This window comes from Coregonus lavaretus (assembly GCF_964263955.1).
Source record: "Coregonus lavaretus genome assembly, contig: HAP1_SCAFFOLD_322, whole genome shotgun sequence".
NCBI classification, from domain to species: Eukaryota; Metazoa; Chordata; class Actinopteri; order Salmoniformes; family Salmonidae; genus Coregonus; species Coregonus lavaretus.
In genome coordinates, this window is record NW_028163312.1 from 86,025 (window position 1) to 111,778 (window position 25,754).

Below are 25,754 nucleotides of genomic sequence, written 5' to 3' on the forward strand. Positions count from 1 at the left end.
ACTGCAAGGGACTACCTGAACTTGTCCTATAAGAAACGCTTGTTTTTAGTTTTTCATTGAAAAGGGGAATTCTGCTACGGTCCGCACCAATAAATACGACCAGGTTACAACAGAGCTACCTAACCCTCTTCCTGGAGATCTACCCTCCTGTGGGTATTCAGGGCAACCCCAACCTAACATACCTGATTCAGAGGATCATGTTCCAGGACCTGACCAGATTGCATCAACCAATAGTTGCACGTCATTTGCATGCCATGTCATCGACTGAGCAGTTGGGCATTAGATTGCTATACCGCTATATCATATGGGTGGCATTCCTGCCTGACTACATTGCAGACGGCTGCCAGATCTCAGGCAGGAACACCACCAGTATGTGGTTAGCTGATATGTTCAACACGCCTCGCGTGGCCATACTTCCAAATCTTGTCTTGGATGTCTGGAGAAATCCAGGATTCTAGTGCTAGCGCACCTACAGCACCAGTCAAAGGTTCTAGAACACCTACTCATTCAAGGATTTTCTTTATTTTTACTATTTTTTTACATTGTAGAATAATAGTGAAGACATCAAAACTATGAAATAACACATATGGAATCATGTAGTAACCAAAAAAGTGTTACACAAATCAAAATATATTTTTTATTTGAGATTCTTCAAATAGCCACCCTTTGCCTTGATGAAAGCTTTGCACACTCTTGGCATTCTCTCAACCAGCTTCACCATGAATACTATTCCAACAGTCTTGAAGGAGTTCCCACATATGCTGAGCACTTGTTGGCTGCTTTTCCTTCACTCTGCCGTCTGACTCATCCCAAACCATCTCAATTGGGTTGAGGTCGGGGGATTGTGGACGCCAGGTCATCTGATGCAGCACTCCATCACTCTCCTTCTTGGTCAAATAGCCCTTACACAGCCTGGAGGTGTGTTGGGTCATTGTCCTGTTGAAAATCAAATGATAGTCCCACTAAGCCCAAACCAGATGGGATGGCGTATCGCTGCAGAATGCTGTGGTAGCCATGCTGGTTAAGCATGCCTTGAATTCTAAATAAATCACAGACAGTGTCACCAGCAAAGCACCACCACACCATAACACCTCCTCCTCCATGCTTTACGGTGGGAACCACACATGCGGAGATCATCCGTTCACAAACACCGGGGCTCACAAAGACACGGCGGTTGGAACCAAAAATCTCCACCGGTCTAATGTCCATTGCTCGTGTTTCTTTGCCCAAGCCGGTCTCTTCTTCTTATTGGTGTCCTTTAGTAGTGGTTTCTTTGCAGCAATTCGACCATGAAGGCCTGATTCACACAGTCTCCTCTGAACAGTTGATGTTGAGATGTGTCTGTGACTTATAATAATAATAATAATAATAATAATAATATGCCATTTAGCAGACGCTTTTATCCAAAGCGACTTACAGTCATGCGTGCATACATTTTTGTGTATGGGTGGTCCCGGGGATCGAACCCACTACCTTGGCGTTACAAGCGCCGTGCTCTACCAGCTGAGCTCTGTGAAGCATTTCTTTGGGCTGCAATTTCTGAGGCTGGTATTTCTAATGAACTTATCCTCTGCAGCAGAGGTAACTCTGGGTCTTCCATTTCTGTGGTGGTCCTCATGAGAGCCAGTTTCATCATAGCGCTTTATGGTTTTTGCGACTGCACTTGAAGAAACTTTCAAAGTTCTTGACATTTTCCGTATTGACTGACCTTCATGTCTTAAAGTAATTATGGACTGTCGTTTCTCTTTGCTTTTTTGAGCTGTTCTTGCCATAATATGGACTTGGTCTTTTACCAAATAGGGCTATCTTCTGTATACCCCCCCTTCCTTGTCACAACACAACTGATTGGCTCAAACGCATTAAGAAGGAAAGAAATTCCACAAATTAACTTTTACGAAGGCACTCCTGTTAATTTGCACATCATATCTTGCACATCTATTCATTCCAGTGTTAATACTAATTGTAATTATTTTGCACTATGGCCTATTTATTGCCTTACCTCCATAACTTGCTACATTTGCACACACTGTATATATATTTTCTGTTGTATTTTTGACTTTATGTTTTGTTTTACCCCATATGTAACTCTGTGTTGTTGTTGTTTTTATCGCACTGCTTTGCTTTATCTTGGCCAGGTCGCAGTTGTAAATGAGAACTTATTCTCAACTGGTTTACCTGGTTAAATAAAAGTGAAATAAAATAAATATATAAAAATAAATAAATAAAATTGAAATGCATTCCAGGTGACTACCTCATGAAGCTGGTTGAGAGAATGCCAAGAGTGTGCAAAGCTGTCATCAAGACAAAGGGTGGCTATTTTGAAGAATCTCAAATATAACATTTATTTAGATTTGTTTAACAGTTTTTTGGTTACTACATGATTCCATATGTGTTATTTCATAGTTTTGATGTCTTCACTATTATTCTACAATGTACAAAATTATAAAAATAAAGAAAAACCCTTGAATGAGTAGGTGTGTCCAAACCTTTGACTGGTACTGTAACTAACTGGTTGATAAACTGAATCACGTTAGTTACTACTGGGTTTGGAGCGAAAACCTACAGGATGGTAGCTCTCCAGGAACAGGAACAGAGTTGGTCAGCCCTGCAATAGTGATTTGGGATTTGTACAACAAACAAAAAAATACAAGTAGAGGCCAATACATCTTCAAATAATCTGAACCAATTATTCTAATCTGTTATGTTAACTATCCGTTGTAATACACCCATAAATGAAGAAGCAATGAAGCCTGGAACGCACCCGTGTCAACCTGCGACGCGTCCGCGGGCTAGCAACACAACTGCAGCCGTGTCGACCTGCAACCTGGAACGCGCCCGCGGGCTAGCAACGTCAGTAAAGCTAGCCAGCTGGGCCACGAGTTGCCGGATCTCGTTCAGAGGTGACGTTTTACATGTTTTTATTAATTTAGGAGCTGCAAATGCAATGCTCAAGTATTATTAATTACCATTTTGCTTCCTATGGCGTGCAAGGAGGTCTGGTTGTCGGTCATGCTGGAAATGTGATCTCGGATTATTGTGTCATTGTCAATACAGTACATCTACACGACGATATGAAACGTTGATTTTAACCTTCTGACCAACTAGTGGGTCAGGCGGCGCCCCACTGTCTGATTCATATCGCTTCATCGCTTGTTTTCTGATGATAGTTCTCGATTATATCGACTGATTGCAATTGTATGGTGTGAGTAAATAGCCAGAATGAATTTACGAACGCACCCTTAGTCAGTGAATCAGGCCGTCTCCATGGTAACCAGATACTCTTTCTGCCACTCATGCTTTTAAACTACCGTAAAGCCCCTTACCTAAGGAAATATTTGAGGGGCTCTATGCAACTTCCTTAAACATTTCCCTTAAGTAAGGGACAATTATTCCTTAAGGGAAACACTTAAGATGTTTTATGCAACCGGGCTCTGAGCTTATGAAATATTCAATCAACCATTACGCTCACAGACTTCGTGGTGCGTCTTCCTCAGAGTAACAGCGCCACCTGCTGGTGAAAGATGGAATATTTTGTCGAATCTGCACCAAAGTGTATTTATCAATTTTCTAGGGAATAACATTTTCTACGGAATAAAATGTTGAAAGTGCCACTTGATAACTGAAGCATTAATTTACTTGTTTTCTGAGATTTCATCATTCTGTTCCATCCACATTGTCCATGCTTCGTAGCGCAACATCAGCACTGCTGAGGACCAGCACTGAGATTCGCACTCTTCGCTCGGTGTCGAGGGTCTACCGGTTTCTACCGTCGCTGCTGCGCTGTCCGCCCCAAAACAGGCCGTTCTCTCTGTCGGTCTGCTTGTGTAAGAAGAAGAAAAGTCTTTGGCTGGAGCTTTCCGAAGGACACAAAATGAGTGGTAATATTGAAGAGATTCTCGCCCCACTGAGGCTGGCAGTGAAAGAACAGGTACATATCATTTTAGTCATTTAGCAGACGCTCTTATCCAGAGCGACTTACAGTTAGTGAGTGCATACATTTTTCATATCCCATTTAAAGCCACGGGAATTAAGCTAAAACCTTATTGTATCCATTCCAAAGATCCCCACATCATCCATGCATTCATTAGTTATCTCCCAGAAATGACAGCTCAAACACAGCTGCTGTAGCTAGCTAACAATTACATGTAACGTTAACAGAGATCTTTGAATGTAGCATAGCCATGTAGCTAGCTAACCGGTAGCCCCATAGCTAACTTAGCTAGCATGCTAACTTGTTTTTTTTGCCTGTTAGTTGGAGATCTGTGGAAGCTGTAAATAACTTATTTATTGCAGCTATATTCTGTTACCAGTTATACCAGCTAGCTTGAATATGATTTCATAAATAATTGCATTAACATCCATGCCTGCGCTCTGCGATGTATAACCACCATGCCACGTTTCAGCCCAGAGCTGATTCACAGTGACATTTGGGTGGCAGTGTTTCCCCTAGTATTTTTTTTTAGCAGCTGTGTCAAAGTTAGCGTTGAGGGGGTCGTGGTAGTGGTTAGCAAATTGGGAGGTCTCCGACCAAAGATTTTAAAGGCCCTCATCTTGGCCACAAACAAACCATTTTGCTGTTTTAAAGGTAATTGCCTGCAATTCTGCACATTTTGCCATGTGGCTGAGAGAAAATGTGCTATTTCCTGCAATTAGACATTTTGCCTTGGCTGATGCTGTGTTCTTATCCTATCTGAGTGACTCAAACATTATAACAAAATCAATAGGGATCCCATGACATTTTTGGAATAAAAAATTATCTCTGACTGTATTGTTTTTATTGGTGATTATGAGTTTGTATTTATATTTATGCCAAGGCAGCAGCTACTCTTCCTGGGGTTTATTATGGATCCCCATTAGTTCCTGCCAAGGCAGCAGCTACTCTTCCTGGGGTTTATTATGGATCCCCATTAGTTCCTGCCAAGGCAGCAGCTACTCTTCCTGGGGTTTATTATGGATCCCCATTAGTTCCTGCCAAGGCAGCAGCTACTCTTCCTGGGGTTTATTATGGATCCCCATTAGTTCCTGCCAAGGCAGCAGCTACTCTTCCTGGGGTTTATTATGGATCCCCATTAGTTCCTGCCAAGGTAGCAGCTACTCTTCCTGGGGTTTATTATGGATCCCCATTAGTTCCTGCCAAGGCAGCAGCTACTCTTCCTGGGGTTTATTATGGATCCCCATTAGTTCCTGCCAAGGCAGCAGCTACTCTTCCTGGGGTTTATTATGGATCCCCATTAGTTCCTGCCAAGGCAGCAGCTACTCTTCCTGGGGTTTATTATGGATCCCCATTAGTTCCTGCCAAGGCAGCAGCTACTCTTCCTGGGGTTTATTATGGATCCCCATTAGTTCCTGCCAAGGCAGCAGCTACTCTTCCTGGGGTTTATTATGGATCCCCATTAGTTCCTGCCAAGGCAGCAGCTACTCTTCCTGGGGTTTATTATGGATCCCCATTAGTTCCTGCCAAGGCAGCAGCTGCTCTTCCTGGGGTCCAGCAAAATTAAGGCAGTTATACATTTCTAAAAACATTACAATACATTCACAACAGATTTCACAACATATTAAGTGTGTGACCTCAGACCCCTACTCTACTACCACATATCTATAACACAAAATCAGTGTGTGCATGTGTGTATAGTGTGGATGTTATCGTGTGTTTGTATGCATGTGTCTATGTTTGTGTTGCTTCACAGTCCCCGCTGTTCCATAAGGTGTATTTTTATCTGTTTTTTTAAATCAAATTTTACTTCTTGCATGAGTTATTCCTTGGAAGGAATCGGACAATTCCTTTGACCTCATGGCTTGGTTTTTACTCTGACATGCACTGTCAACTGTGGGACCTTTATATAGACAGGTGTGTGCCTTTCCAAGTAATGTCCAATCAATTGAATTTACCACAGGTGGACTCCAATCAAGTTGTAGAAACATCTCAAGGATGATCAATAGAAACAGGATGCACCTGAGCTCAATGTCGAATCTCATAGCAAACAGTCTGAATACTGTTTATCATTTTTTATACATTTGCTAAAATGTATTTTAAATTTTTTTCGCTTTGTCATTATAGGGTATTGTGTGTAGATTGATGAGGATTCTTTTTTAATTCAAGCCATTTTAGAATAAGGTTGTAACGTAACAAAATGTGGAAAAAGTCAAGGGGTCTGAATACTTTCCGAATGCACTGTATGTGTGTTATTTATGTTCTTGAAGTAGCCACCCTTTTACCTTTTGACAGCTTTGCACATTCTTGGCATTCTCTCAACCAGCTTCACCTGGAATGCTTTTCCAACAGTCTTGAAGGAGTTCCCACATGCTGAGCACTTGTTGGCTGCTTTTCCTTCACTCTGCGGTCCAACTCATCCCAAACCATCTCAATTGGGTTGAGGTCGGGTGATTGTGGAGGCCAGGTCATCAGATGCAGCACTCCATCACTCTCCTTCTTGGTCAAGTAGCCCTTACACAGCCTGGAGGTGTGTTTTGGGTCATTGTCCTGTTGAAAAACAAATGATAGTCCCACTAAGCGCAAACCAGATGGGATGGCTTATCGCTGCAGAATGCTGTGGTAACCATGCTGGTTGTGTGCCTTGAATTCTAAATAAATCAGTGTCACCAGCAAAACACCATCACACCACTATCTCCATGCTTCACGGTGGGAACCACACATGCAGAGATCATCCGTTCACCTACTTTGCGTCTCACAAAGACACGGCGGTTGGAACCAAAATTCTCAAATTTGCACTCATCAGACCCAAGGACAGATTTCCACCGGTCTAATGACCATTGCTCGTGTTTCTTGGCCCAAGCAAGTCTCTTCTTCTTATTGGTGTCCTTTAGTAGTGGTTTCTTTGCAGCAATTCGACCATGAAGGCCTGATTCACACAGTCTCCTCTGAACAGTTGATGTGTCTGTTACTTGAACTCTGTGAAGCATTTATTTGGGCTGCTATCTGAGGTGCAGTTAACTCTAATGAATTTATCCTCTGCAGCGGAGAACTCTGGGTCTTCCATTCCTGTGGCGGCCCTCGTGAGAGCCAGTTTCATCATAGCGCTTGATGGTTTTTGCGACTGCACTTGAAGAAACTTTCAACGTTTTTGAAATGTTCAGTATTGACTGACCTTCACGTCTTAGTAATGATGGACTGTCGTTTCTCTTTGCTTATTTGAGCTGTTCTTGCCATAATATGGACTTGGTCTTTTACCAAATAGGGCTATCTTCTGTATACCCCTCCTACCTTGTCACAACACAACTGATTGGCTCAAACGCTGTGAGACACAATTGAGACATGGATTGTGTGCCGTTGAGGGTGAATGGGCAAGACAAAATATTTAAGTGCCTTTGAACGGGGTATGGTAGTAGGTGCCAGGTGCACCGGTTTGTGTCAAGAACTGCAACGCTGCTGGGTTTTTCACGCTCAACCATTTACCGTGTGTATCAAGAATGGTCTACCACCCAAAGGACGTCCAGCCAACTTGACACAACTGTGGAACGCCTTGTAGAGTCCAGCGGGGGGGGGCAATTCAATATTAGGAACGTGTTCCTAATGTTTTGTACACTGTGTGTGTGCAGCTTTTTTTTTTTATTGGAGTGGCGCCAATGATTTAGTGGTGGCCTGCATTAGTGGTGGCCTGCACTAGTGGTGGCCTGCATTAGTGGTGGCCTGCATTAGTGGTGGAAACACTGGGTGGGCAGTTTGGAGTCAGTAAGTCCTTCTCTTTGCGGTCTATGTATGGATCTTTAGCATTTGCAGGAACTCTAGAGACCATGAAGGTCTCCTAACGTCACTAGAAACTCTCAATGCAAGTGTGGGAAGGAGTAGTATTCTATCTCAGCTCTAGGAGATGATTGTGGACTACACAGGGAAAAAAAGAGGACTGAGCATGCCCCCATTCTCATCGACAGGGCTGTAGTGGAACAGGTTGAGAGCTTCAAATTCCTTGGTGTCCACATCACCAACGAACTATCATGGTCCAAACACACCAAGACAGTCATGAGGGCACGACAAAGCCTATTCCCCTTCAGGAGACTGAAAAGATTTGGCATGGGTCCTCAGATCCTCAAAGTTCTACAGCTGCACCATCGAGAGCATCCTGACTGGTTGCATCACCGCCTGGTATGGCAACTGCTCGGCCTCCGACCGCAAGGCACTACAGAGGGTAGTGCGTACGGCCCAGTACATCACTGGGGCCAAGCTTCCTGCCATCCAGGACCTCTATACCAGGCGGTGTCAGAGGAAGGCCCTAAAAATTGTCAGACTCCACCCACCCCACCCCCTGTTTTACACTGCTGCTACTATCTGTTTATTATCTATGCATAGTCACTTTAATTCTACCCACATGTACATATTACCTCGACTAACAGTTGCCCCCGCACATTGACTCTGTACCGGTACCCCCTGTATATAGCCTCCCTACTGTTATTTCCCATTGACTCTGTACCGGTACCCCCTGTATATAGCCTCCCTACTGTTATTTTATTTTATTGCTGCTCTTTAATTATTTTTTACTTATCTATTTTTTTACTTCACTTATTTTTGTTAACTGCATCGTTGGTTAAGGGCTTGTCAGCGTTTCACTGTAAGGTCTCCACCTGTTGAAGGTCTCCACCTGTTGAATTGATGTAATTGTCATGTTACAGGGTGAGCTGGTACGCCAGATGAAGCAGGATGGCGCTCCTGATGTTGATGTCCTTAAAGCTGTGGCTGAACTGAAAGCCAGGAAGAGAACTCTGGAAACTAAGGTGTTGCTAGCTGCTACAGCATCTCCTCCTACAAGTATCTGCTATAGTACTATAGCCTGAACAGCATCTCCAAGTAACTAGTATAGTATTATAGCCTGAACAGCTAATATAGCCTGAACAGCATCTCCAAGTATCTACTATAGTACTATAGCCTGAACAGCTAATATAACCTGAACAGCATCTCCAAGTATATACTATAGTACAATAGCCTGAACAGCTAATATAGCCTGAACAGCATCTCCAAGTATCTACTATAGTACTATAGCCTGAACAGCTAATATAACCTGAACAGCATCTCCAAGTATCTGCTATAGTACTATAGCCTGAACAGCTAATATAGCCTGAACAGCATCTCCAAGTATATACTATAGTACTATAGCCTGAACAGCTAATATAGCCTGAACAGCATCTCCAAGTAACTAGTATAGTACTATAGCCTGAACAGCTAATATAGCCTGAACAGCATCTCCAAGTATCTACTATAGTACTATAGCCTGAACAGCTAATATAGCCTGAACAGCATCTCCAAGTAACTAGTATAGTATTATAGCCTGAACAGCTAATATAACCTGAACAGCATCTCCAAGTATCTGCTATAGTACTATAGCCTGAACAGCTAATATAACCTGAACAGCATCTCCAAGTATCTGCTATAGTACTATAGCCTGAACAGCTAATATAGCCTGAACAGCATCTCCAAGTAACTAGTATAGTATTATAGCCTGAACAGCTAATATAACCTGAACAGCATCTCCAAGTATCTGCTATAGTACTATAGCCTGAACAGCTAATATAACCTGAACAGCATCTCCAAGTATCTACTATAGTACTATAGCCTGAACAGCATCACTACAGTACCAGAATCACACCAAGTACTTTTCTGATTGAATCAATGGTTAAATCTTTCCAATAACTATATAAATCAGACACATTTCTTGAAGCTGAAATCAGCTTTGGTAGGTATGCACTACCTTAGCTCTTTCAGGTGTAGTGTTGTCTTCTTAAACTCTTAATCACCACAATACTGTTTGCATTTCAGGAACTGTCTCTGCAGCCCAAAGATGACATCGTTGACAGAACCAAGATGGAGGATACGTTGAAGAGGAGGTTCTTCTACGACCAGGCCTTCGCCATCTATGGAGGTGAGATCTATGTAACACCTAGTTATGGGTGGAGGCATACAAAAACAACAACATTGGTTTAAATCAATCACATTTATTTGTGTAGATGTGAGTGGTCTATATGACTTTAATATTCCTTCTACAGGTGTTAGTAGTCTATATGACTTTAATATTCCCTCTACAGGTGTTAGTAGTCTATATGACTTTAATATTCCCTCTACAGGTGTTAGTAGTCTATATGACTTTAATATTCCCTCTACAGGTGTTAGTAGTCTATATGACTTTAATATTCCCTCTACAGGTGTTAGTAGTCTATATGACTTTAATATTCCCTCTACAGGTGTTAGTAGTCTATATGACTTTAATATTCCCTCTACAGGTGTTAGTAGTCTGTATGACTTTAATATTCCCTCTACATGTGTTAGTAGTCTATATGACTTTAATATTCCCTCTACAGGTGTTAATAGTCTCTATGACTTTAATATTCCCTCTACAGGTGTTAGTAGTCTGTATGACTTTAATATTCCCTCTACAGGTGTTAATAGTCTGTATGACTTTAATATTCCCTCTACAGGTGTTAGTAGTCTGTATGACTTTAATATTCCCTCTACAGGTGTTAGTAGTCTGTATGACTTTAATATTCCCTCTACAGGTGTTAGTAGTCTATATGACTTTAATATTCCCTCTACAGGTGTTAGTAGTCTATATGACTTTAATATTCCCTCTACAGGTGTTAGTAGTCTATATGACTTTAATATTCCCTCTACAGGTGTTAGTAGTCTATATGACTTTAATATTCCCTCTACAGGTGTTAGTAGTCTATATGACTTTAATATTCCCTCTACAGGTGTTAGTAGTCTATATGACTTTAATATTCCCTCTACAGGTGTTAGTAGTCTATATGACTTTAATATTCCCTCTACAGGTGTTAGTAGTCTATATGACTTTAATATTCCCTCTACAGGTGTTAGTAGTCTGTATGACTTTAATATTCCCTCTACAGGTGTTAGTAGTCTGTATGACTTTAATATTCCCTCTACAGGTGTTAGTAGTCTGTATGACTTTAATATTCCCTCTACAGGTGTTAGTAGTCTGTATGACTTTAATATTCCCTCTACAGGTGTTAGTAGTCTGTATGACTTTAATATTCCCTCTACAGGTGTTAGTGGTCTGTATGACTTTAATATTCCCTCTACAGGTGTTAGTAGTCTGTATGACTTTAATATTCCCTCTACAGGTGTTAGTAGTCTGTATGACTTTAATATTCCCTCTACAGGTGTTAGTAGTCTGTATGACTTTAATATTCCCTCTACAGGTGTTAGTAGTCTATATGACTTTAATATTCCCTCTACAGGTGTTAGTAGTCTATATGACTTTAATATTCCCTCTACAGGTGTTAGTAGTCTGTATGACTTTAATATTCCCTCTACAGGTGTTAGTAGTCTATATGACTTTAATATTCCCTCTACAGGTGTTAGTAGTCTATATGACTTTAATATTCCCTCTACAGGTGTTAGTAGTCTGTATGACTTTAATATTCCCTCTACAGGTGTTAGTAGTCTGTATGACTTTAATATTCCCTCTACAGGTGTTAGTAGTCTGTATGACTTTAATATTCCCTCTACAGGTGTTAGTAGTCTATATGACTTTAATATTCCCTCTACAGGTGTTAGTAGTCTATATGACTTTAATATTCCCTCTACAGGTGTTAGTAGTCTATATGACTTTAATATTCCCTCTACAGGTGTTGGTAGTCTATATGACTTTAATATTCCCTCTACAGGTGTTAGTAGTCTATATGACTTTAATATTCCCTCTACAGGTGTTAGTAGTCTATATGACTTTAATATTCCCTCTACAGGTGTTAGTAGTCTATATGACTTTAATATTCCCTCTACAGGTGTTAGTAGTCTATATGACTTTAATATTCCCTCTACAGGTGTTAGTAGTCTATATGACTTTAATATTCCCTCTACAGGTGTTAGTGGTCTGTATGACTTCGGCCCTGTGGGCTGTGCCCTGAAGAACAACATCCTGCAGGCCTGGAGGCAGCACTTCATCCAGGAGGAGCAGATCCTGGAGATCGACTGCACCATGCTCACCCCGGAGGCCGTTCTCAAGTGGGTCCTGACACTACACTCCACACTACAATTAGCCTAACTTTACTAACGTAGTAGTTATCAGAGTGCCAATACAAAGGGAGGGACTGTACAGACTTGTGTTATTGCACTGATTGCGTTATGGACGTGTAGACTTGGAGTTCTGATATAACAGGATGGTGGTGCGGCGGTCCTTCGTAGGCACATTTTGTCATCAAAGTCTGGCATTCTCTGGATTTATGGTGCTTTCCAGACAACTGGGAGAAAAAAACAAAGTCGAATCATGATGAAGTCAGTGATCTTCAGGTCGGAGCTCTAGAAAGAGGCCAGAGTTCCCGACTTGCAATTCCGAGTTGGATGACCGCTCAAAACGTATTTTCCCAGTCGGAGCTAGTTTTTTTCCCCCAGTGCCCAGTTGTTTTGAGCGGCAGAAGTCATGCTGGATTGGCAGCTTCGCCAATGTTGAATGTTTTTCTTTTTAAGCTTGGAAACGAGACCCTTAAACCCAGACTTGGACCACACACCCAGGCTAGTGATTGCTTGCAGTTAGCCATTGATTCCTTCCAAACCACTCTTTGTTGAATTTGTGATTTCCAGATTGTGTAATGTTTATGGCCGATGAGCACCGATACATTTTATCTGTAATTTCTCTTCATATGAAAAGGATTGAAAGGGATTTGCCAGTAGATTGTCGACTTGATTCATGATGATGACTGCTGGCTTGCTAGCTAAGATTTTTAAAGTATGATGTTGACATGATCAGTCCAATCAAAGCTACTGTAGATATAATGTGATTTGATGTCATTTTATCTGTGGCCAATGACCTTGAACCTTCTTGGATGGGCACTTCTAATGTAACTCTATGGCAGCACCCAAAGGGCTTGAATTTTCGAGCTCTACCCGTAGGTTTTGCGGTGGCATAGTGTCCCCATGAGTGACACAACACTGAGCCAATCATGGCGCAACTAGAGAACATTACCAACACCTACGCTGTGTGTTTTCCGCTGGCTGCCCCACCACCACAGAAAGCCCTGAGCTGGCTGCCCCACCACCACAGAAAGCCCTGAGCTGGCTGCCCCACCACCACAGAAAGCCCTGAGCTGGCTGCCCCACCACCACAGAAAGCCCTGAGCTGGCTGCCCCACCACCACAGAAAGCACTGAGCTGGCTGCCCCACCACCACAGAAAGCCCTGAGCTGGCTGCCCCACCACCACAGAAAGCCCTGAGCTGGCTGCCCCACCACCACAGAAAGCCCTGAGCTGGCTGCCCCACCACCACAGAAAGCCCTGAGCTGGCTGCCCCACCACCACAGAAAGCCCTGAGCTGGCTGCCCCACCACCACAGAAAGCACTGAGCTGGCTGCCCCACCACCACAGAAAGCCCTGAGCTGGCTGCCCCACCACCACAGAAAGCCCTGAGCTGGCTGCCCCACCACCACAGAAAGCACTGAGCTAGGCTGAAACACCTGCATTTTGGAGCTGCTTTACTCAAGAAAGCCAAAAAGAGACCATGTTTGTATGCGGCTTTATTAACTCAATTATATATTTTTTAAATATTGTTTGCAAACGATGTGACAGGTATTAATGCCAAAATAACAGGCACACATTTTTTTTTTTTAGAATAATAATTTCGGGTTTAACAGGTGGGGCTCAAAACAGGTGGCCCCACCTGCCCTGAATGATGGGTCGCCATTGGCCATATGGCAGATCAGATCAGGGCCTAACATAAAGACAACTCGGTATGCTACATGTTCTTCATATGTTTCATGGATTTATTGTGATGGTGTAGGATTTATTAGACTTTATAAAATGCAGATGTTCCAAAGGTCTGCATCAGTGGCTTGTAGGCTGTGCGTGGAAGCCAGGAGATGTTAATTAACGGTCAATTACCGTGAGACCGGCAGTTATTTGCATGACAGTCACCAGCTGACAATTTGATAACCGCCACAGCCCTAGTGGTCGCCAACCGGGCGGTCGACTGGTCCATCTCCAACGCATTCCTAGTCTATCGCAAAACATTTCTGTAAAAAACTCAATGATAAAGCCTTGTGTTCCTTTTTTTGATTATTTTTTTTGTCTCGGGCTGTTGGCGGTAGTTGCACCCGATTCAGCTGCCCTGCGCGCTGGTTAGGCCAGCTGTTGCCATTTTTAACCATTTAATGTGTCTGAAGGTACAAACTCTGCCTTCCTGGCGGGCCCAGAGAGCAAATCAAGTGCACTATGGGCCTACCGCTGGCCAATCGGATGACCGTGTCCGCAGTAACGTAGCAGGCGTAAAAGAAAGCTACAGTTGATACTGTGAGATTTCAAAATGTTTAAAAGCAAAGAGCTGTTGTTTTTATGACAGTTCATGCGCTGTCAACACTTTGTATTCAACACTTTTATAAACCATAAAATGCACTTCCTATTTCCACTCAGCACTACAACAAGCACTGCAGCAGTAATGAATGAGTAGGAAAGTGGATCTATAGGCTTCCGCTGTTGTTATTAGCGGCTTGGGTCTTACTTAATATCGAGGAATATTTCACTTTCATAGGAGTAACAACAGGAATTTGTGCATGAGGCAGAAATAATGTGGAGCGACTCGAGTTTCGCCGTCAGCTGGAAGACGGTGTCCCTTTTTGGTCGGTGTCAGTGGAGGAAAGGGAGAGAGGAGGGATGTTGAGAGGCGGTGTCAGTGGAGGAAAGGGAGAGAGGAGGGATGTTGAGAGGCAGTGGAGGAAAGGGAGAGCGGAGGGATGTTGAGAGGCGGTGTCAGTGGAGGAAAGGGAGAGCGGAGGGATGTTGAGAGGCAGTGGAGGAAAGGGAGAGAGGAGGGATGTTGAGAGGCAGTGGAGGAAAGGGAGAGCGGAGGGATGTTGAGAGGCGGACCCTCCGTCTGCTGCTCTCCCTCTGCTGAGACGGACCGTCAGATCCAGGCACCATCAGCCCAGGCACCATCAGCCCAGGCACCATCAGCCCAGGCACCATCAGCCCAGTGAAATAACAAGCTAATGATTTAAATGTATTGTCACTCAGCTGTGCTTCACCAATAATATAACAACAGATATATTACCGCTGTGATCATATAGCCCCAAATGTTGAAATATCCTTTTTTTTTTATGGCAATTCAAGCAAAGCCAATATGCAGTACTGTTTTTAATTGGTTAATGTTGCATAGGCTTACGTAAAAAATTAAAAATAATAATGTTAAAAGAAAATCTGAGCGGTATATCTTGACTCGGAGGTTGGTGACTACTGTTGTAATTCCCCTGTTAACACGATCAACATGTCCCTTTACTGTGGCAATTGTGATCTAATCAACGCAATATTAGCCACTTACAATGCAACATACCGAAACAAAACGAACTATGCAAGAGATTTTATTGTAGGCAGAACGCATCGGAGTAGGATTCTATTGCATTGACAGGCACTGCTCAGCCCGTACTCTACACAGACCGGTGTGGCATAACCAATCAGAGCTGCAGTAGGCCTATATGCAAATAGACCATTGCCAAATATGGATCTAGGCCGTTTACTTTGAACTGGACTGTGTTTACAGCATGAGCGGTCGTGAGTAGATGTGCTTGTTTTGAGATCAAAGTGAGAGCTGCATGTAGCCACGTGTACACATTTTGTTCATATCCTTTGCTAGTTAGTGAGTTATTAGCCCAGTTATAGATCATTTGTTCATATCCTTAGCTAGTTAGTGAGTTATTAGCCCAGTTATAGATCATTTGTTCATATCCTTTGCTAGTTAGTGAGTTATTAGCCCAGTTATAGATCATTTGTTCATATCCTTTGCTAGTTAGTGAGTTATTAGCCCAGTTACAGATCATTTGTTCATATCCTTTGCTAGTTAGTGAGTTATTAGCCCAGTTATAGATCATTTGTTCATATCCTTTGCTAGTTAGTGAGTTATTAGCCCAGTTATAGATCATTTGTTCATATCCTTTGCTAGTTAGTGAGTTATTAGCCCAGTTATAGATCATTTGTTCATATCCTTTGCTAGTTAGTGAGTTATTAGCCCAGTTATAGATCATTTGTTCATATCTTTTGCTAGTTAGTGAGTTATTAGCCCAGTTACAGATCATTTGTGGTCAGCAATAGGGGAGTGATTGCTTCCTACAAGAGCACAAAACATGTACATTTCTAGACATCATTGAAAAGCGAGTCAGTTAAAGAGCTTTTTTTTTGTCTTAAAGGGGCAGTGTTGTATTTTGAGACAGGCTTGAATAAGCTAAGTAGCCAATAGGCAGAGGGTAGCATAATGTGTCTGATTCTCTGTAGTAATGGTACGGGAATAATAATGCATTTTATTTTGTGAAGTGGTTTCTTGCATCAAACAACACAACATTTTCAGTCACCAAACATGTTAATTAATGTGAAAAGTCTCATGGAATGTAGCCCTACATTGAACACCACCCATTGGCTGCTACTGTAGACTGAACGACATAACAGCTATTTCCATGTTAAATGTTATGGGATGCATTTTCTCCATTGTTTTTGATGGTAGGCCACTCTGGTAGGCCTACATTATGATCAAATAGCCACAGTAGCCTACTTGGCCACTGTTAAAACTGTAACTTAAAGCGGGTACAGCCTCAATGTTCACAGTAAACACGCACTGGAAGTTGCACAGAATTTTCACAACGTTCAAGTTTGCGCTCAGCAGACCTCAGTGCCGAAACAAATGACGCGGTCATCTGAGCCATCCGATTGGCCAGCGGTAGGCCTATAGTGCACTTGATTTGCTCTCTGGGCCCGCCGGGAAGGCAGAGTTTGTACCTTCAGACACATTAAATGGTTAAAAATGTCAACAATTGGCCTAACCAGCGCACAGGGCAGCTTAATCGGGTGCACCAACCGCCAACAGCCCCAGATAATACAAATAGGAACACAAGGCTTTATAGCCACAGTAGATAATAGGAACACAAGGCTTTATCGCCACAGTAGATAATAGGAACACAAGGCTTTATAGCCACAGTAGATAATAGGAACACAAGGCTTTATAGCCACAGTAGATAATAGGAACACAAGGCTTTATAGCCACAGTAGATAATAGGAACACAAGGCTTTATAGCCACAGTAGATAATAGGAACACAAGGCTTTATAGCCACAGTAGATAATAGGAACACAAGGCTTTATAGCCACAGTAGATAATAGGAACACAAGGCTTTATCGCCACAGTAGATAATAGGAACACAAGGCTTTATCGTTGGGTATGCAGTTTAAATAAGTAGTAGGCAAGCCAGATTTGGAACACGGCCAATCATTATAGGATGTATCCCAAATGGCACCCTTTTCCCGATATAGTGCACTTGTTTTGACCAGGGCCCATAGAGATCTATGACTATTATGACTAAGGACAGCTGACGGCTCTGTTCTTTCCCAATCTTAATATTTGGGTATAATGTGCTATTATGTCTACAGGACGTCTGGGCACGTGGACAAGTTTGCGGACTACATGGTGAAAGACGTGAAGAACGGAGAGTGTTTCAGGGCAGACCACCTCCTCAAAGGTTAGTCTATACTCTTGACATGGTGTGAAAAAGAGAAATGCCCTATTCACACAACTGGTATTTTCCAACCTCTACATCAATATAATAGAATTGACATTACAGTAGTCAAACCTTTGTTCAGTGCACTGTGTTGTCCCTGTGTATCAGTTAGCTGGGGCCTGTCAGTACTGTGTTGTCCCTGTGTATCAGTTAGCTGGGGCCTGTCAGTACTGTGTTGTCCCTGTGTATCAGTTAGCTGGGGCCTGTCAGTACTGTGTTGTCCCTGTGTATCAGTTAGCTGGGGCCTGTCAGTACTGTGTTGTCCCTGTGTATCAGTTAGCTGGGGCCTGTCAGTACTGTGTTGTCCCTGTGTATCAGTTAGCTGGGGCCTGTCAGTACTGTGTTGTCCCTGTGTATCAGTTAGCTGGGGCCTGTCAGTACTGTGTTGTCCCTGTGTATCAGTTAGCTGGGGCCTGTCAGTACTGTGTTGTCCCTGTGTATCAGTTAGCTGGGGCCTGTCAGTACTGTGTTGTCCCTGTGTATCAGTTAGCTGGGGCCTGTCAGTACTGTGTTGTCCCTGTGTATCAGTTAGCTGGGGCCTGTCAGTACTGTGTTGTCCCTGTGTATCAGTTAGCTGGGGCCTGTCAGTACTGTGTTGTCCCTGTGTATCAGTTAGCTGGGGCCTGTCAGTACTGTGTTGTCCCTGTGTATCAGTTAGCTGGGGCCTGTCAGTACTGTGTTGTCCCTGTGTATCAGTTAGCTGGGGCCTGTCAGCACTGTGTTGTCCCTGTGTATCAGTTAGCTGGGGCCTGTCAGCACTGTGTTGTCCCTGTGTATCAGTTAGCTGGGGCCTGTCAGTACTGTGTTGTCCCTGTGTATCAGTTAGCTGGGGCCTGTCAGTACTGTGTTGTCCCTGTGTATCAGTTAGCTGGGGCCTGTCAGTACTGTGTTGTCCCTGTGTATCAGTTAGCTGGGGCCTGTCAGTACTGTGTTGTCCCTGTGTATCAGTTAGCTGGGGCCTGTCAGTACTGTGTTGTCCCTGTGTATCAGTTAGCTGGGGCCTGTCAGTACTGTGTTGTCCCTGTGTATCAGTTAGCTGGGGCCTGTCAGTACTGTGTTGTCCCTGTGTATCAGTTAGCTGGGGCCTGTCAGTACTGTGTTGTCCCTGTGTATCAGTTAGCTGGGGCCTGTCAGTACTGTGTTGTCCCTGTGTATCAGTTAGCTGGGGCCTGTCAGTACTGTGTTGTCCCTGTGTATCAGTTAGCTGGGGCCTGTCAGTACTCTGTCCCTGTGCTGTGCCCACCAAAGCCTCCCTCGCAGACGAGCTTAACTCATTCTATGCTCGCTTCGAGGCAGACAATACCGAGCCATCTAGGAAGGCTCTCGCTGCTCCAGACGACCAGAGGTTGACGTGAGGAAAACTCTCGAGTGAATACTCACAAAGCCACCGGCCCTGATGGCATCCCTGGCCGCGTCCTCAGCGTGTGGACATCCCTGGCCGCGTCCTCAGCGTGTGGACATCCCTGGCCGCGTCCTCAGCGTGTGGACATCCCTGGCCTGATGGCGTCCCTGGCCGCGTCCTCAGCGTGTGGACATCCCTGGCCGCGTCCTCAGCGTGTGGACATCCCTGGCCGCGTCCTCAGCGTGTGGACATCCCTGGCCGCGTCCTCAGCATGTGGACATCCCTGGCTGCGTCCTCAGCGTGTGGACATCCCTGGCCGCGTCCTCAGGGTGTGGACATCCCTGGCCGCGTCCTCAGCGTGTGGACATCCCTGGCCGCGTCCTCAGCGTGTGGACGTCCCTGGCCGCGTCCTCAGCGTGTGGACGTCCCTGGCCGCGTCCTCAGCGTGTGGACGTCCCTGGCCGCGTCCTCAGCGTGTGGACGTCCCTGGCCGCGTCCTCAGCGTGTGGACATCCCTGGCCGTGTCCTCAGCGTGTGGACATCCCTGGCCGCGTCCTCAGCGTGTGGACATCCCTGGCCGCGTCCTCAGCGTGTGGACATCCCTGGCCGCGTCCTCAGCGTGTGGACATCCCTGGCCTGATGGCGTCCCTGGCCGCGTCCTCAGCGTGTGGACATCCCTGGCCGCGTCCTCAGCGTGTGGACGTCCCTGGCCGCGTCCTCAGCGTGTGGACATCCCTGGCCGCGTCCTCAGCGTGTGGACATCCCTGGCCGCGTCCTCAGCGTGTGGACATCCCTGGCCGCGTCCTCAGCGTGTGGACATCCCTGGCCGCGTCCTCAGCGTGTGGACGTCCCTGGCCGCGTCCTCAGTGTGTGGACGTCCCTGGCCGCGTCCTCAGCGTGTGGACGTCCCTGGCCGCGTCCTCAGCGTGTGGACGTCCCTGGCCGCGTCCTCAGCGTGTGGACGTCCCTGGCCGCGTCCTCAGTGTGTGCTGACAAGCTGGCGGCGTCTTCTCTGACATCTTCAACCTGTCCCAGGCTGTAGTCCCCACCTGCTTTAAGGAGACCACCATCGTCCCAGTGCCCAAATGACTATCGCCCCGTCACACTCACCCCAGTCATCATGACGTGCTTTGAGAGGCTGGTCATGGCCCACATGAAGGCCAGCATACCAGGCCCACTGGACCCACTCCAATCTGCCTACCACTCCAACAGATCCATGAAAATGCCATTTCCATCACTGTCACATGGCCATAACACATCTGGACAAGAGGAACACCTATGTGACAATGCTGTTCATTGACTACAGTTGAATGCTGAACACTATTGTTCCCTCCAAGCTCGACACCAAGCTCAGAGCCCTGGGTCTGGACACCACCCTCTGCAACTGGATCCTGGACTTCCTGACTGGCAGACCACAGGCTGTGAGGATTGGCAACAACACCTCCTCCACGCTGACTCTTAACTCAGGGGCCCCCAGGGGTCCTGCTGTACTTGCTGTTCACCCATGACTGCATGGCTTTGCACGACACCAACTCCATCATCAAGGTTGCTGACGACACCACGGCTGTAGGTCTGATAGCCAACAGTCAGCCTATAGGGAGGAGGTGAGTGAACTGGCAGCCTATAGGGAGGAGGTCAGTGAACTGGCATTGTGGTGCCAGGACAACAACCTCTCCCTCAACGTCAACAAAACAAAGGAGTTGATTGTTGACTTCAGGAAGCAGAGGAGGGAACATGCCCCTCGGCGTGCCACCGCGGGTCCTCTCCAAATAGCTGCACCGTCGAGAGCGTCGCAGCCTGGTACGGGTATTGCTCCATCCACGACCGCAGCTCCATAACTCCAGTACATCACTGGGACCGTGCTCCATACCGTACCTCCAGTACATCACTGGGACCGTGCTCCATACCATACCTCCAGTACATCACTGAGGACCGTGCTCCATACCGTACCTCCAGTACATCACTGGGACCGTGCTCCATACCGTACCTCCAGTACATCCCAGCTGCTGCTACCAGACTCTTATTATACTGCTCAGTTTATACCCTGTCCCCTTCCCCCCTTCCCCTCAGTTTATACCCTGTCCCCATCCCCCCTTCCCCTCAGTTTATACCCTGTCCCCACCCCCCCTTCCCCTCAGTTTATACACTGTCCCCATCCCCCCTTCCCCTCAGTTTATACACTGTCCCCATCCCCCCCTTCCCCTCAGTTTATACCCTGTCCCCATCCCCCTTCCCCTCAGTTTATACCCTGTCCCCATCCCCCCCTTCCCCTCAGTTTATACCCTGTCCCATCCCTCCTTCCCCTCAGTTTATACCCTGTCCCCATCCCCCCTTCCCCTCAGTTTATACCCTGTCCCCATCCCCCCCTTCCCCTCAGTTTATACCCTGTCCCCATCCCCCCCTTCCCCTCAGATTATACCCTGTCCCCATCCCCCCTTCCCCTCAGTTTATACCCTGTCCCCATCCCCCCCTTCCCCTCAGATTATACCCTGTCCCCATCCCCCCTTCCCCTCAGATTATACCCTGTCCCCATCCCCCCTTCCCCTCAGTTTATACCCTGTCCCCATCCCCCCTTCCCCTCAGATTATACCCTGTCCCCATCCCCCTTCCCCAAAACACCTGTAAATATTGGAGTATAAGTTGTTCCTTCCTGTATTATACTGATGCTAATGTTTATTCTGTTCTACTGATCCATTTACTTTATATTGTTATTGTATTATTTCTTATTGTTGTTGAATTGTGGAGAAGGAACCTGCCAGGAAGCATTTAGTTGGACGGTGTCTACCATATGTATGTGGAGAAGGAACCTGCCAGGAAGCATTTAGTTGGACGGTGTCTACCATGTGTATGTGGAGAAGGAACCTGCCAGGAAGCATTTAGTTGGACGGTGTATACCATGTGTATGTGGAGAAGGAACCTGCCAGGAAGCATTTAGTTGGACGGTGTCTACCATGTGTATGTGGAGAAGGAACCTGCCAGGAAGCAGGACGGTGTCTACCATGTGTATGTGGAGAAGGAACCTGCCAGGAAGCATTTAGTTGGAAGGTGTCTACCATGTGTATGTGGAGAAGGAACCTGCCAGGAAGCATTTAGTTGGACGGTGTCTACCATGTGTATGTGGAGAAGGAACCTGCCAGGAAGCATTTAGTTGGACGGTGTCTACCATGTGTATGTGGAGAAGGAACCTGCCAGGAAGCATTTAGTTGGACGGTGTATACCATGTGTATGTGGAGAAGGAACCTGCCAGGAAGCATTTAGTTGGACGGTGTCTACCATGTGTATGTGGAGAAGGAACCTGCCAGGAAGCATTTAGTTGGACGGTGTCTACCATGTGTATGTGGAGAAGGAACCTGCCAGGAAGCAGGACGGTGTCTACCATGTGTATGTGGAGAAGGAACCTGCCAGGAAGCATTTAGTTGGACGGTGTCTACCATGTGTATGTGGAGAAGGAACCTGCCAGGAAGCATTTAGTTGGACGGTGTCTACCATGTGTATGTGGAGAAGGAACCTGCCAGGAAGCATTTAGTTGGACGGTGTCTACCATGTGTATGTGGAGAAGGAACCTGCCAGGAAGCATTTAGTTGGACGGTGTCTACCATGTGTATGTGGAGAAGGAACCTGCCAGGAAGCAGGACGGTATCTACCATGTGTATGTGGAGAAGGAACCTGCCAGGAAGCATTTAGTTGGACGGTGTCTACCATGTGTATGTGGAGAAGGAACCTGCCAGGAAGCATTTAGTTGGACGGTGTCTACCATGTGTATGTGGAGAAGGAACCTGCCAGGAAGCATTTAGTTGGACGGTGTCTACCATGTGTATGTGGAGAAGGAACCTGCCAGGAAGCAGGACGGTGTCTACCATGTGTATGTGGAGAAGGAACCTGCCAGGAAGCATTTAGTTGGACGGTGTCTACCATGTGTATGTGGAGAAGGAACCTGCCAGGAAGCATTTAGTTGGACGGTGTCTACCATGTGTATGTGGAGAAGGAACCTGCCAGGAAGCATTTAGTTGGACGGTGTCTACCATGTGTATGTGGAGAAGGAACCTGCCAGGAAGCATTTAGTTGGACGGTGTCTACCATGTGTATGTGGAGAAGGAACCTGCCAGGAAGCATTTAGTTGGACGGTGTCTACCATGTGTATGTGGAGAAGGAACCTGCCAGGAAGCATTTAGTTAGACGGTGTCTACCATGTGTATGTGGAGAAGGAACCTGCCAGGAAGCATTTAGTTGGACGGTGTCTACCATGTGTATGCTGTACGTACAACTATTAAAACTTGTCTTGGTCTGAACCAATAAACTGGCCCAGTATATATGACTTTGACCCTGTGTTTCTCTGTTCAACCCTAACCCTTTGACCCTGTGTTTCTCTGTTCAACCCTAACCCTAACCCTTTGACCCTGTGTTTCTCTGTTCAACCCTAACCCTAACCCTTTGACCCTGTGTTTCTCTGTTCAACCCTAACCCTAACCCTTTGACCCTGTGTTTCTCTGTTCAACCCTAACCCTTTGACCCTTTGACCCTGTGTTTCTCTGTTCAACCCTAACCCTAACCCTAACCCTTTGACCCTGTGTTTCTCTGTTCAACCCTAACCCTTTGACCCTTTGACCTTTGACCCTGTGTTTCTCTGTTCAACTCAGCTCACCTCCAGAAGCTGGTGTCTGATAAGAAATGTGCTCCAGAGAAGAAGGCCGAGATGGAGGAAGTGGTGACTCAGGTTGGTACTGACGGACAGATGGGGGTTTAGAGACGTACAGCAGATATACTAGAATAGATACACAAACTATACCTTCATCAATCCCTGACGCATAAATGGAAGTCCTAAGTTATTGTTTAATGTCAACAAGTTGACCGTGTTTTCATTGGTCTCTCCAGATGGACAACTACACCCAACAGGAGTTGACTGACCTCTTTGTGAAATACAGCGTGAAGTCCCCCACCACAGGAAATGATGTTTCAGCGCCACATCTCTTCAACCTGATGTTCCAGACGTCCATCGGACCAGGGGGAAACATGACAGGGTAATGGAGCAATGACTCACTCTGGACCCAGATGTTGGTTGGACTGTGTGGGTGTACTGTAGGGTTTCCAATGCTGACGTTGGTCGTTTTGCCTTTGAACGGAGTTCCAATTAACTAATTTGCCATGGACCCAGTACCAGTGTTTTACTGAGTGTCTGACTTTATTCTGCAGCTACTTGAGGCCTGAAACTGCTCAGGGAATCTTCCTCAACTTCAAGCGTCTGTTGGAATTCAACCAGGGAAAGCTTCCCTTCGCTGCTGCTCAGATCGGCAACTCCTTCAGGAACGAGATCTCACCTCGCTCAGGACTCATCCGTGTCAGGTGAGTTCTAGTCTGGAGCTAGCTAGTTTCTACCTGACAGTCAGTCAGTCTGTTGTGATGTGCTAGTTTCTACCTGACAGACAGTCTGTTGTGATGTGCTAGTTTCTACCTGAAAGACAGTCAGTCTGTTGTGATGTGCTAGTTTCTACCTGAAAGACAGTCAGTCTGTTGTGATGTGTTAGTTTCTACCTGAAAGACAGTCAGTCTGTTGTGATGTGTTAGTTTCTACCTGACAGACAGTCTGTTGTGATGTGTTAGTTTCTACCTGAAAGACAGTCAGTCTGTTGTGATGTGTTAGTTTCTACCTGACAGACAGTCTGTTGTGATGTGTTAGTTTCTACCTGAAAGACAGTCAGTCTGTTGTGATGTGTTAGTTTCTACCTGACAGTCAGTCTGTTGTGATGTGTTAGTTTCTACCTGACAGTCAGACAGTCTGTTGTGATGTGTTAGTTTCTACCTGACAGTCAGACAGTCTGTTGTGATGTGTTAGTTTCTACCTGACAGTCAGACAGTCTGTTGTGATGTGTTAGTTTCTACCTGACAGTCAGACAGTCTGTTGTGATGTGTTAGTTTCTACCTGACAGTCAGTCAGTCTGTTGTGATGTGTTAGTTTCTACCTGAAAGACAGTCAGTCTGTTGTGATGTGTTAGTTTCTACCTGACAGACAGTCTGTTGTGATGTGTTAGTTTCTACCTGACAGTCAGTCAGTCTGTTGTGATGTGCTAGTTTCTACCTGAAAGACAGTCAGTCTGTTGTGATGTGTTAGTTTCTACCTGACAGTCAGTCAGTCTGTTGTGATGTGTTAGTTTCTACCTGACAGACAGTCTGTTGTGATGTGTTAGTTTCTACCTGACAGACAGTCTGTTGTGATGTGTTAGTTTCTACCTGAAAGACAGTCAGTCTGTTGTGATGTGTTAGTTTCTACCTGACAGTCAGTCAGTCTGTTGTGATGTGCTAGTTTCTACCTGAAAGACAGTCAGTCTGTTGTGATGTGTTAGTTTCTACCTGACAGTCAGTCAGTCTGTTGTGATGTGTTAGTTTCTACCTGACAGTCAGTCAGTCTGTTGTGATGTGCTAGTTTCTACCTGACAGACAGTCTGTTGTGATGTGTTAGTTTCTACCTGAAAGACAGTCAGTCTGTTGTGATGTGCTAGTTTCTACCTGACAGACAGTCAGTCTGTTGTGATGTGTTAGTTTCTACCTGAAAGACAGTCAGTCTGTTGTGATGTGTTAGTTTCTACCTGACAGACAGTCTGTTGTGATGTGTTAGTTTCTACCTGACAGTCAGACAGTCTGTTGTGATGTGTTAGTTTCTACCTGACAGTCAGACAGTCTGTTGTGATGTGTTAGTTTCTACCTGACAGTCAGACAGTCTGTTGTGATGTGCTAGTTTCTACCTGACAGACAGTCTGTTGTGATGTGTTAGTTTCTACCTGACAGTCAGACAGTCTGTTGTGATGTGTTAGTTTCTACCTGACAGTCAGACAGTCTGTTGTGATGTGTTAGTTTCTACCTGACAGTCAGTCTGTGATGTTAGTGTTTAGAGGGTCTGTTGAGCTAGTGATGGTTGTCCTGGTGCTTCCA

General features: G+C 45.4%; 1 protein-coding gene and 1 long non-coding RNA gene across 2 annotated transcripts in view; one reads left to right on the forward strand and one right to left on the reverse strand.

The window, feature by feature from the left end:
* The first annotated feature begins 3,644 nt into the window (after positions 1–3,644).
* gars1 (glycyl-tRNA synthetase 1) overlaps positions 3,645–25,754 on the forward strand; it is a 28,014-nt gene continuing 5,904 nt past the window's right edge. Inside the window, exons 1-8 of the mRNA XM_084193098.1 lie at positions 3,645–3,928; positions 8,626–8,727; positions 9,767–9,869; positions 11,827–11,968; positions 17,361–17,449; positions 23,468–23,544; positions 23,703–23,848; positions 24,021–24,170. Coding sequence (XP_084049224.1) covers positions 3,680–3,928; positions 8,626–8,727; positions 9,767–9,869; positions 11,827–11,968; positions 17,361–17,449; positions 23,468–23,544; positions 23,703–23,848; positions 24,021–24,170 — 1,058 coding nt within the window. The 5' untranslated portion in view covers positions 3,645–3,679. The remainder of the gene's footprint in view (positions 3,929–8,625; positions 8,728–9,766; positions 9,870–11,826; positions 11,969–17,360; positions 17,450–23,467; positions 23,545–23,702; positions 23,849–24,020; positions 24,171–25,754) is intronic.
* On the reverse strand, positions 22,208–22,989 carry LOC311118263. The gene is made up of 3 exons (XR_014611777.1): positions 22,710–22,989; positions 22,497–22,661; positions 22,208–22,448 (listed from the first exon to the last, which is right to left on the reverse strand). It is a non-coding gene; the product is annotated as an uncharacterized lncRNA (long non-coding RNA).